Below are 11,907 nucleotides of genomic sequence, written 5' to 3'. Positions count from 1 at the left end.
CGTTCCCTACCCCGCAGCCGGGGGTCTCGGTGTCCCGGGGGGGGGGCAGAGCGGAGCCCTCCGTGCCCGAGCACCGCGCCCCTCACCCGACGCCCCCATCCACCGCGGCCAGACCCCCCTGAGCCCCCCTCATCCCCTGCGCAGAGCCAGCCCTCGGGGCACCCCTGGGGGGCGGGCAGTGGGTTTTATTGTATGGAGGACAGCACTTTTTAGGGGCTTTTATTCGCTTTCCCGCAGGCGCAGCCGGGCCGTTCCCCCCCCGCCCCGAGCCCAGCTCCGCCCCGCCGCCGGGGCCTGAGCTCGGCGTAAGATGGCGGCGCCCAGCGCGGCGGGGCTGGGCCGGCGGCTGCGGGCCTGGCTGCCCCGGTAAGAGCGGGGGGTGCTCCGTTAGCTCCGGGGGGATAAACGGGAGATAAACGGGAGATAAACGGCCTCCTCCCGGCTGCTTCCTTGCGAGGGATGAGGTTTGGGGCCGGAGCTGCGGGCGCTGCCGGGTCCCGCCAGCGTCGGAGGAGTGTGGGGATGTCTGCGGTGCCCTTGCTTTTCTCCACAACGTGCCCGAAATGCGGCCTCCTGCTGCTGAATATTTCCATACAGAACTGTTTTAAGATTCTTGTTCCCCTTCTGCTAGCGCTGGTGTAGTTATTCAAGCCATCCAGAAGCTGGGACCTCGCAGCCCTCACGAGGTTCCTCTCCTGGGGGTGCCAAGGGCCAGATGCTGCCGTGCTCCTTTTTTTTGGTGTACCTGGGTGGGAGCAAGGCACAACCACTGCTAGGGAACAGTGCTGGCCTGAGGGGAGCCTCTCGCTCTGCTTTTGTTACACTTAAAGAGTTATTCCAGCGTTCAGCTCAGGAGTTCACAGAATCAGAATCACAGAATCTGCTGGTTGGAAGAGACCTCCAAGATCACCTAGTCCAACCTCTGACCTAGCACTAAGTTGCCACTGTTTGACTTCTGAAGCTGCAGTGAGGCTCCCTGTGGGATTGCAGGGATTGTTCTTCAGAAAGTGTGGGCCTTCCAGTTCATTAGAGCCTCTGCTGTAGTGAGGGTGGAGATGCCTCTAAAATCTGACATACACTTCTGAGATGCGTTCATACGACTGTCTAAATTCCTTCTAAGACTTATTAGGTATATTGATGTTCAGCCCTCCTTCTCGTCTTGTTCTTTGCAGGCTGACACAAGTGCGATGGACTCGCTACAACCCCAGCTTCTTAGAGCCAGAAGTGAACAAGGAATTGTATCGGAAGCCTTGGGATGAGCTGTCTGAGGAAGAAAAGGAAAAACAAGAGCTTAGGGCTCTTCAACCCATAAAAGCAGCTCCTCCCAGTGTGTCCTGCTCCGTGTTCAGCGACCCTATGATCAGGTCAGAGAAAGCATTGTCTCTTACAGCTAGGTCCCATGGAATCAGAATGTCAGGGAGCTGTGCTGTCCTCCTCAGCCTTTACTTGCTGTGGTGCACGTTGCCTTCTCTTACAGCACGATTTCTTTGGGTTAATCTTTTCCCACAAAGCCAGTCCACTGACTGACAATGGTTAGAGATGATTCAAGCAGCTCTAGCAGCACCCGGATTTAAGCATGGGAAAAGCACAAGGGGGGGGGGGTAAGAACACCTTATCTCTGCAGGTGATGAAACAAGAATTTAAATCAGATCACATTGGACTTTGTGTTTACAGCAAATTCACCAATATGATGATGAAGAATGGAAATAAAGTGCTGGCCAGAAGCCTCATGGCTCAGGTGAGAACTCGTGCTTCTTCTAACTAGTAGGTTAAAACAATATGGAACAAAAGGCTGGGACATCAAGCCCACTGGAATTAGGAATTACCAGAATTCAGGTCTTCTGTGCTATCCTAACATGTTTCCCTCTGCATGTACATTTATTGTTACCATTTTTTACATGATCAGGCATAAACTTTGTACAAGTTTCAACCTCGTTCAGCTCACAGACCAAGTGATGATAGCTTAACTGAGAACTCTCACTTTCCATTCTTCAGTGTCTCTTGGACCTTTTGAACCTTATGTATGCATAAACTGTCTACCCTTAAGAGCATCATTCTCTCAAAAGATCTTCCTTATAACTCCCTTCATGACTTATTTTCTGTATACCTTTTCAATGAAGTCCCACAAATGCGTCACCTGTATGACACAGTTTTTACCCCTGCATTATCATACAGTAATGGGTATTAGTTGGTGGTCTCATCTGGTGTTGTTCCAGACCCTGAAACGGGGACACAGATTGTCTAAATATTCCCAAAATTGCCAATTGCTTGTGACCCAAAAACATGCAGGCTCTGGGGTCTTGAGTTCCAGGCTTTGGAGAAGATGATGCTTAATGCACACAGACCTGCATTGCTTGTCTCCATTTTGTCCCTGCACTGCGCTGGCCCAGGTCTGTGCTACTTGTCCTCCTCACCCCAAATGCAATGACTGATAGAGAGACTGAAGAGCTGGAGGAGGGTGAAGTAAAACTTGAGTCAGAGAGCCCCTGCCAGGCCTGTTGCCTGCAGGGCTAGCAAACAAGCTGCAGGCTCAAGCGTAAATAGGGTGCCTACAAAAGTGGTCTTACCCCATGAAATGGGATTATCCTTCTGCTCTTCATGTCTCCTTTCTTGATTTTGTCCCAAGACTCTAGAGGCCATTAAGAGGAAGCAGCTGGAGAAGTACCACAAAGCTCCAGAAGATGAGAAGGAGAAAATCGAATGCAACCCTTACGTCATTTTCCACCAGGCTCTGAAAAACTGCCAGCCCATCATTGGACTCAGCAACATCACGAAAGGTGGCAAAACCTACCAGGTGAAAGGAGGGGACCTGGGACCACATCTGGTTGGGGGAGAATTAGCTAGGGAAATAAATGCAGTGGTTGCCACCCCTTCAGCTTGGACTTCTCTCTCTCAGAAAGAGAGCCAGTTTGTAATCTGGATTAAAACAGCATTTAGAAACCCTGTCCAAGATCAGGACCCTAGCCTGTGAGCATGGCAATTCCCCTAGCAGCATGGGGCTCTGCTTCTCTGACTAGGTAAGAAGTAGGGTACGCAGCAAACATTTGTCCAAGGAACCAGAGGTGACTGATCTCTGATCCTTTTGATCACAGCAAAAGAATCAGCAGTCCTGGGTCTAGCAGTCTCTTTGCTACATGATGTGTCTTGAATAGAAGCCCCAAAGCCCTGGGTGGGTCAGTGTAGCAGAGAAGATTAACTAGATACAGTGCAAGATTTAAAACAGGAGCAGAACCTGTCTCTAAATATGGGCTCTGCAGCACTTGAGACCTGATGGAGAAATGAAACACGCTGCCATTTCATTGTCATTTGGTGCAGGGGAATGGTGGCTATTTCACTTCTGCTAGAACAAAGCTGCCTGCATCCAATTCCCAAATAGGCCAGAGGTCCTTACAAAGGCCAGTGTCTGCATGCAGTACCCAAGACCAGAATTTCTGTTTTGGTAGCAAAGTCCAGTTTCCATGGGCAGACGAGGTGACTTGGCACAGATCACACGGGACCCCCAGAGCTAGTTTCACTACAGGTTGCTGTGTGTTGCTGTGGGAATAACAGCAGGGTGCAAATCTGTGGTGTCCAGCTGGACCTGCGTAACTGCTGGCCAACAGCAGGCTCCTGCCCCCTCGACATGCAATAACTCTTAGGGTTTAAATCTTTCCCAGGTCCCAGTCCCCCTGAAGGACAATCGGAAACGCTTCCTGGCCATGAAGTGGTTAATCACTGAGTGCAGGGAGAACAAGCACCGGCGCATGCTGATGCCTGAGAAGCTCTCCCAGGAGCTGCTCCTGGCCTTCAACAACGAAGGGCCCATCATCAAGAAGAAGCACGTGCTGCACAAGATGGCAGAGGCCAACCGGGCTTACGCCCACTTCCGCTGGTGGTAGGGGCTCTGATGGGGACGTGTGTGCTGCACGGCACTGCCACCACCCCAACAGCCTGGGGAACAGCGTCCCAGAGCTGCCTGCCTGAGAGAAGCTGGGGAGAAGAGGGAAGGGTGGAAGATCCCTTCTGGATAGCTTCTGAGCTAAGCCAAGGAAAGCCTCTCCAGTTCCCCCAAGGTTCATTCCCTTTGTGCTCATTTGGATGGGGGAATGGGGAATTGGAAATAATTACTGACCCCTGCACGGACGTTCTAGTTTGTTTAATAATTGGTTTCCTGTGAAGATAATCCCTGAATGCTTTTGTTAGGGCAACACTGTACAGAGTAATCTCTCTATTCCACTTACCTGTTTCCTGGGGACTTTTAAGTCTCTGCTCCTGTGATCAGCAACGTTTTTCTCTTTCTAGCTGTAGAGCTAGGGAAGAACAGATCTGGATTTTTTTTTTCCATACCATAGCCAGCCTTAGCATGATTGGTACAAAAGGCAATAAAATGTTCCTTTTGGTTCTGGTCATCAGCAACATTCTCTGCACAGATCTGTTGGGGGATGTGAACAGGAAAAATAAAGCTGGTCCTTTATGGGAAAGGTTTCTCGATTCCAAACTTTTATCTCTGTTGTTCGAGTCTCACACCGGTGTTCCAGCCACCCTGGTTGCTTAAAGCCTGTCTGACACCCTACACCAGAGGAGAAAATTAACATCACAGCATCCCCACCTCAGTCAGGAGCAAGTATTGCAAGCATTTCAAGTATTGCTCACAGCTCTACAGAGAGAAAGCAGGGCACGTTAGTGGAAAACTTTTATTAGAAAAAAAAAACACATTTATTTAAACTATTTTGGTTTCTTTCTTCCTCTCCCATTCTTATTCTCTTAAGAAACATAGTGTATTTGAAACTCACTAAATTTTGAAAAACAGTCACTGTATAAAATTTATAAAACCTGTTTCTAGCTACATGTGCTCAGGGACCTGTCCTGCTGCAGGCTGCCCCGTGGCAGGTCTTGGTGGCTGTGACCAGTGGTGAAGGCTGTGCTGCATGCAGGTGCTGCCAGCGTGCTGGAAGGAGGGAAACACAGCACGTGGATGAGCTGCTTGTGAGGCATCCGACCACAGCATTTTCTGTAACTTGTCCCAGACGACCAGATCCAACCTGTTTTAGGGCTGTGAGCTGTGAAAGATTTCCCCTCTGCCTCCTTCCGCTCTGCTGGCTCTTGGGTGAACCAAAATGCTCTCAGCCTAAAGGCTAGAAGCCTTCCTTGCCTTTTGCTGGCAGCAGGGCATCATTAAACAAACTGAGTGGAAGAACTTGCTGGCTTAAATGTGCCCTACCCTTCCCACCTCTCTAAACATCCAAAGTCAGGCTAGCACCAGTTGCAGACTGATACTGATAGTTACGTGCCCAAAGTAAACCCTATTTACAGGAAGTGCTAGAAAAACATTAACATGAGAAGAAATTCAAACTTGGTATGAAGCTTGCTGGTGAAAGTGCTGGGGACATCTCTCCACCTCTGCTGCAGAGGGGTTAATCTGTCACTTCGCTGTAATAGTACTTCTGGGCAGCGTCCGTCATCTTCCAGTCGGCGGCCCGGAACTCAATGATCTCCAGCAGCAGGAGCTGGGACAGGGAGCTGAGCCCTTCCTGCAGAAGGAAACCATCTCGGAGGAGGGAGAAGAGCTCGTCCATCCGCTGGGAGTTCATCTTCTCCAACTGTTCGCCAATGCGATGGAGCTGCAGCACCAAGCAGTCCACCTGCAGAAGGAAGAGAAGAAGACAGCTGAGTACAGAGGTATGAGGAGCTTTGGCGTATCTCTGTGCAGGTCCCCACCAGTCACTCGTAGACCAACCCGTGCTGTTCCCTTTGCTCTGAATTTCCAAGAAGTGACAGTTCACAAACAAAATTACGAGAAAAATGCACCAGCAACATGTAGAAAAATGTTAATTTCCTGCAAGATGTTCACAAGGACTGAAAGTAGACCATTACTTCAACAAGACGGAAAGTAGAGGCTGGAGGAGGGTGCCTTCAAGAACAGAGGGAAGAACGCTCCAAAACTAGAAAGTCAAGAGATTTGCAGGAAACGGGCACTAACTGGATCTTTAGAGAAGAGGGAAAAGTCAATGGGCCACAGGGGTGGGGGGGTTGTGCTAGGATAAAAAAAAAAAAAAAGCCAAAGTGCCCATCCAAGGGCCCATAGACTCAGCAGCCACCCGGGGTGACTCAGATGTGTCCTGTGCGTGTTGCTGCACCCTCCTGCGCTGACCAGATGTGTGCAAAGCTCCAGCAGAGCTTCAGCCTGCTGGGATCTGGCACAATGTCAGCTCCGATGGCCCAGACAGATGAGCAGCAGCTACACAGAGCATTGCACAGCGTGTCACTGGGCCCTGCAGGACACAGACAGCTGCCCTGCACACATGCACAGCCTCTGCAGCTACCTGCTGTCACCTCCTGTGCCTGCAGTGCCTCAGCAGGTCAGGCTGCCAGCTGCGTTTCCAGATGTTCAGCTGCAAAAGCAGTTGTTTCTGTGAAAACAGGGGAGTCACTGCATTTTTCTCCCATGACAAGAGGTGAACCTGCATAATGCAGGACAGCCCTTATCTCCAGGAACAGCTGGACTGCTGGGTTTCTCCCGTCATTTGGGCAATGGGGAAAAAGCCATGCAAAGGGAGGACACAGCCTGGGCAAGGGAGTCAGAACCAACACCATCCTGCCTCCTGGGCTGCGAATCCTCCTGTCCAGCAGGTCTTCTTCCAGCAAAAATGGGGGAGGGAGGCTCCTGCCTGCCCTTAAAGCTCTCCTGTGCACCAGCCCTCTCTGCAACCCTTCAGAACTGTGCTTTTTGCTGGTCCTTGGCTGGACAATAAGCACATGAGCACCCCACACCCCACTTCCCTGCACTCACCTCCTCCTCCTTCCGCAGGCTGTCAGGCTGTGCCAGTCGGAACAGACAGTCATAAACAGGGTTCACCAGAGCCATCATGGGCATGTTGTTCACCTGGAAAGACACGGGACCTGCTGTCAGCTTGGTGGCAGAAAGGGAAGAGGCTGCAGCTATTTTAAAGAATTCTCCCCCTGCTGCTTTTCAAAGAAGGGAGCAGAATTCAGTTGTGCTGCCAAACGCAGCATCGGTGGGATTTACGTAGCAGACCAGACATTTGAGTCTCCAGGAGCCAGAGAAACTGAACAAACGATGTGAAAACATCTATTTTTAAATGTAAGCAGGTCGTCATGGGAAATGCACTTCTTGTAACAGCATTTTTCTTGCCTGCAGGAATTGCATCATTTTTAGACGTACATCAAGCAGACATCCAAGTGCACACACTGCAGCAAAGGTTTGCAGACAAACTCCGTCAATACGTGGGCTAGAAATGATGTGAGCACCCACGTGACTGAACAAAATGCAGCTCCCCTTGGACCGAACGGCAACTACTTCGATCTGGGACATTCAGGAGCAGCCAAATCGGGATTTCGAGCACCAGGTACAAAACAAGGAAGCTCAGACTTTGTGACTATTCCCAGAGCTGGCTCTGCCTCTCCAAGGCTGTGTGCCTGCCTGGGAGTATCCTTATGCTGAGAACTGGCTCTGGCCCCTGCACTGCTGAGCCGTGGCCTTAGGATACTGTGCAACACACATCCAACACCCCTGCCCCGGACCCCTGGGCTCTTCTGGCACCCATGGGCGGCAGCAGCCGGGTGCTCCTGCTCCAGCTCCTTACCCTCAGGTAGTCGAAGATGTTGCAGATGAAGGTGACGTAGCAGATCCATGCCTGCAGTGACCGGGTGCGCAGATCCTCCCTGTCCTTGTACTCCTGCTGCAGCCGGTTCAGCAGGCTCCTCCGGAAGACGCTCTGGCCGACTTGTTTGCTCTCTGCCTGTGGCCCCACAAGAGCAGGACGGAGGGATGAAATCGGGGTGTGAGAGGGGCAGGGGGGTGCTGGTATCTGGGTGATGCAGGACCATCCAGATACCTTCCTGCGATGCCCAGGGAGGCATGGAAGCTGCAACTAACTGCCTGCACTCACCAGCTGAACAGCTGGATCCTGCCACTGCAGGGGGCAAGTGGAAGAGAGAAGCTGGCTGAAGGGTCAGAGTGCAGGGCTAGAAAGAAGCCCCTCTTGCTCCCAGCTAACAATAACCAGCGCAGGTTAACGGTGTTCCACTGTCAGGACACAAGGATCTCCTACCTGGATGATGGTGTAGCAGATGCGCCCTGCCTCCTTGCTGAACACACAGTCTTTGAGGGACTGGTCCACTATAATATTGGCCACTTTGTCCAGGTCCACGCTGCTGGGGTCTGCAGAGAGGAGAAACGCTGTCAGGATCCAGCACATTTTGTGCCCTGCTTGCTCTGGGGTGCCTAGAAAGCCACCAGGGTTGGTCTAGTACTAGCTGGGGCCTCGTACCACCACGTTATACGGTGGAAAAACTCATGCTCGCTCCCACTGCCCCTTTTGCACACCAGCTGCTTTGGAGATACCATCTCCAATAGTCCTCCCTGGCTGGAGACACTGTCAACAAGATGGGAAAGTGATGGAGAAAAGCACGATAATAAGGAGAAGCAAGATGTTGACCTGAATCTGAAATCCCAGCACAGCTTTGAAGTTGGGTTAGCAGGAGCCAGCCATGCAGGCTCCCCCTGGGCTTTGACCAGAGACGTGAGCAGGAGACCCCAGGGGCCAGGAGGAGCAAGAACTGGGTACAGGGAGAGGAGTGAGAGGCCAGATCTGGGGAGAGATGCCGGGTGAAAGCAGGAGAGGAAGATACCCAAAATCAGAGAAAGCCACAGTGATGAGCACAGTTCCCTGAGAACCAGGAGCTGGATTTGAAGAGCTGCAGCATTACACAGCGGGGAGGGGGTGGTGGTGGTGGAGGGGGGACAAGAAGAAAACAGCTTCTCAGAACAGCTTCACCCGTGCCCCAGACATACAGCATGTACAGAACAGCTTTTCTGCACTTAGCAACTGATGTGAGCAGAAGGTGTCCGAGCACCCAGCCTCATCGGCTAGCCAAGCCGAGCGTGGCAGAGGAGCCAGAAGAAAGCCTGCTGACCTTTGAGTGCTGTTTTCAGCAGCTTCTGAGTCTCGGAGTCAAACGACTGTATTTTATACTCTTCTCTGCCTGTTTCCCCCATGACCGGCTTCCTCCAATGGCAGAATCAGGGGAACGGATGTGCTAGTGGCAGCCCCTGGGAAAAGAGCAAACAGGGTTTAGTTGGGCTAGATGTTCACCTGGCCATCCTGCAAATCCCAGCTAGTGCTGGAGCCCAGGCTTTTACCCTGGCAGCCCCCCAGCTCCCGAGAAAAATCCTCTGTTCGTAGGGCATCCAGCTCCAGCCCTAAATCTGAGCACAGCCTCACTCCCACGCCTTTTTAAGCCTTGCTTCCTACCAGCCTATGACAACAAACTCCTGGGCTTCACCTTCAGAGCATTTGCATGTTTCTGATGTGAGAAATGCATTTCAGTCTATTGATCTGCAGGTTCAAACTGGACAGCACACCAAGGCAACCCCCAGGTGTAACAGCTTCACTGGGCTTCCTTGTGGCTATAGGTGGGGAAGCACACGCAGGAGCGCCCCGTGCAGCCACTCCCTTGTGCCTTTGAAGCAGCAATTCAGCTGATTTCATGCAAAGCCTGGGAGGGTTCAAAACCAGCACCCAAGCATCCAATCCACCCTATCCAGTATGAGCCAAGCCTCTCTCCCGCACCAGAGCCAGACTCCCTCAACTCCCAGCAGGACCCAGCAAGCCCTTCCTCCAAACCCCACAACAGCTCCCCTCTCATCCCTCTGCAGCAAGGCACAGCTCACTGCGCACAAACGGCGCTGCTGAACGCTCTCTAGATTCATTTTCTTCTGCTTTGTGATGCAGCAAAGATGGCAAGGGGGTACAACACCCGGCACAGGGAGGAAGGGCTTCCTTTGACACACACACGAGGCAAGCTGCTGGATGCGAAATGCCAGGCTGCCAGACCTACAGCGCAATCGGGGAGAAGGCAATCTGCCAAATGAGTTTTGCCAGCTCGTCGAAATTCCTCGGCCGTTAGTCACCCTTCTGTGCAAACAGGTCCCTACCCCGATTAAAGCTGAAGAGCCCATTGCCCTTTAGAGGCACAGAAACGGGTCGCAAACAGCGCGACCCCTGCTCGCCACGAAGCCCTGGCACAGCACGTAATAACCCAGAGCACACAGCGCAGCTCGCTGGAGCGGGACAGGCCCAGCTCTGCCCTCCTCGCCTGCCTCCTGGGGAGGCCCAGGGCAGACCCTGCCCCGTGGGGGCTGCCAACAAACCTCTCAGAGCCCAAACTCTGCGTGGTGTCACCTGCCCCCGAACTGCACAGCGATTTCCTCCCTGGAGGGATCCCCAAGCAGCCGGGCACTCCCAGCACAGAGCCTGGTTGGCAAACACCTCCCCACCCGCCCTCTGCTCTGCACTCTGCCGGCTCTCCCCCTCTGTACCTGCGCTCACACCATGCTGTGCTGCAGCCTGAGCTCACCGGCAGCCCCGCATCCCACCGGCAGCACTGTGCGTGGAGAGAGCCTGGTGAGAGCTCGGCTCAGCTCAGCTCAGCTCAGCTCGGCTGGGCTCAGCTCAGCTCGCAGGAAGCGCCCGAGCCCGTCTGGCAGCGTCGGTGCCGCCACCGCCCAGCAGCTCCCTGGGAGCATCCTTCCCCAGGGCTCCCCGGGGATGGGCACCGCCGCGCTGTGGTGCTGGGCCAAGTAACCCTGCTGGGAGCAAACACAGCCTGAGTGCAAAACCAGCCGGGCCCCGTCTGCGCCAGAGGTCCTGCTGCCGGCACCGCCTGCATGGTGGCAGCGGGTGACAGCGGGCGCAGCGTTTCCCAGGGGTAAATGCTTGCTGCAAGCAGTCCCCGTTAAAAAAACTGTCCCAGTGCCACCTGGGGAAGGAGCTGGTTGGGTTTGGCTTCCTCGCTCCACTGGGAATCAGCCCCTTACACGGCAGCACCCTACCCTAGGGGGTTATCCCAGTCAGGAAGGGCTGGACATGCCCCAAATATTGCTCGGAAGGGGAGAGGAGCAGCGAGGCTCCTCTGCCACCACCGACCACGCACCCACAGCCCCCCGAGGGGCATCCCCAGCCCCCCGGGACCCCCGTCCCATCTCCTCCTGCCTCCCTGAGCCCCCCACCTCGCCTCTACCCCAATTTGGGGAACCGAAGGGCCCCGGGGCAGGGCAGGGGGGAACCGGCCGCAGCCCCACCGACCTTGCCGGGCCGCCCCCGCTCCGTCCTTCGGCCGCTGGGGCGCAGGGACATGGCCGGAGCGTCCCGGACCCCGCAGCCCCGGCTCGGGCCGGGTTTCCTCTTAGGTCATTTCCTCGCCCGAGCCGGGGGAGGGCAGAGCCGGGCCGGGCCGAGCCGGGAGAGCGGCGGCAGCCGCCGCAGCGCCACCGCCTGCAAGCGCCGGGCCACGGCGGGCGGCGGGGCTGCCCCCGGGGAACCCCCCGGGAACCCCCCGGGAACCTCCCGGGGACCCTCCCGGACCTCCCCGGTCCCCCCCCGGCATCTCCCCCCCATCCCCGGGCAGTGCCCGAGGGCATTGCCTACCTCTGCCCCTCCGGCTGCAGGTGGGAAGCGCCTGGCTCTTCCCTCCAGGTGCGGGTGAGCTACGGAAAGAGAGGCTCCGAGCAGGCACGGATCTGCTTGCTGCTGAATTTGTGTGTGTGTGGATAAAAATAGGAGGAAAAAATCATGCCAGGGAAGTGTTAAAGCAGCTCACTGAGCGGGGTGTAATGCACTTCGTGTTTTTGATTCCGAGCTCCCAAAGAGAGGAAGATCCCCGTGGGGCTGAAGCTTTAGCAGCGTTCAGCCAGCAGCGGAGCAGCCGGGCTGCTGGAAACGGAGAGCAGCCCCAGGAAATGCAGAATGAGCAGTTTGTCAACATTTTCTGCAGCGCTGGGTGGCCTGGCTAGGTACAAACAAATCTGAACTCATCCCCCGTGGATTTGTGGCTCGGGACAAACAGCGCGGCTCTGACAGGCCGTGGGATGGGGCTGCACAGAGCCCGTCAGCTCTCAACAGAGCC

The 11,907-nt window shown here is 54.4% G+C and overlaps 2 protein-coding genes across 2 annotated transcripts; one reads left to right on the top strand and one right to left on the bottom strand.

The window, feature by feature from the left end:
• Positions 1-173: 173 nt before the first annotated feature.
• MRPS7 (mitochondrial ribosomal protein S7) lies at positions 174-4,388 on the top strand. Its single transcript, XM_084298429.1, has 5 exons — positions 174-366; positions 1,173-1,364; positions 1,675-1,738; positions 2,627-2,794; positions 3,657-4,388. The coding sequence occupies exons 1-5, from the start codon at positions 311-313 to the stop codon at positions 3,876-3,878; spliced, it is 702 nt and encodes a 233-aa protein (XP_084154555.1). The 5' UTR covers positions 174-310; the 3' UTR covers positions 3,879-4,388.
• On the bottom strand, positions 4,123-11,213 carry MIF4GD (MIF4G domain containing). The gene is made up of 6 exons (XM_084298430.1): positions 11,088-11,213; positions 8,917-9,052; positions 8,052-8,161; positions 7,584-7,739; positions 6,770-6,862; positions 4,123-5,621 (listed from the first exon to the last, which is right to left on the bottom strand). Exons 2-6 carry the CDS (start codon positions 8,996-8,998, stop codon positions 5,394-5,396), a joined length of 669 nt encoding a protein of 222 aa, XP_084154556.1. The 5' UTR covers positions 8,999-9,052; positions 11,088-11,213; the 3' UTR covers positions 4,123-5,393.
• Positions 11,214-11,907: the final 694 nt, after the last annotated feature.

Source organism: Netta rufina, assembly GCF_964035555.1.
Source record: "Netta rufina genome assembly, chromosome: 19".
Lineage (NCBI taxonomy): Eukaryota > Metazoa > Chordata > Aves > Anseriformes > Anatidae > Netta > Netta rufina.
The sequence above is the reverse complement of the archived record's forward strand: the minus strand, read 5'-3'. Positions and strand labels throughout refer to the sequence as shown.

Bases quoted from the DNA above. Each gene is read 5' to 3' on its own strand.
- MRPS7 (XM_084298429.1), top strand. From the start codon at position 311: ATGGCGGCGCCCAGCGCGGCGGGGCTGGGCCGGCGGCTGCGGGCCTGG. The intron at 367-1,172 runs GTAAGAGCGGGG...TGTTCTTTGCAG, and splicing joins CTGCGGGCCTGGCTGCCCCG to GCTGACACAAGTGCGATGGA. The intron at 1,365-1,674 runs GTCAGAGAAAGC...TTGTGTTTACAG, and splicing joins TTCAGCGACCCTATGATCAG to CAAATTCACCAATATGATGA.
- MIF4GD (XM_084298430.1), bottom strand. From the start codon at position 8,998: ATGGGGGAAACAGGCAGAGAAGAGTATAAAATACAGTCGTTTGACTCC. The intron at 7,740-8,051 runs GTAGGAGATCCT...GTGGGGCCACAG, and splicing joins TCTGCTACACCATCATCCAG to GCAGAGAGCAAACAAGTCGG. The intron at 6,863-7,583 runs GTAAGGAGCTGG...GTGTCTTTCCAG, and splicing joins ACATCTTCGACTACCTGAGG to GTGAACAACATGCCCATGAT.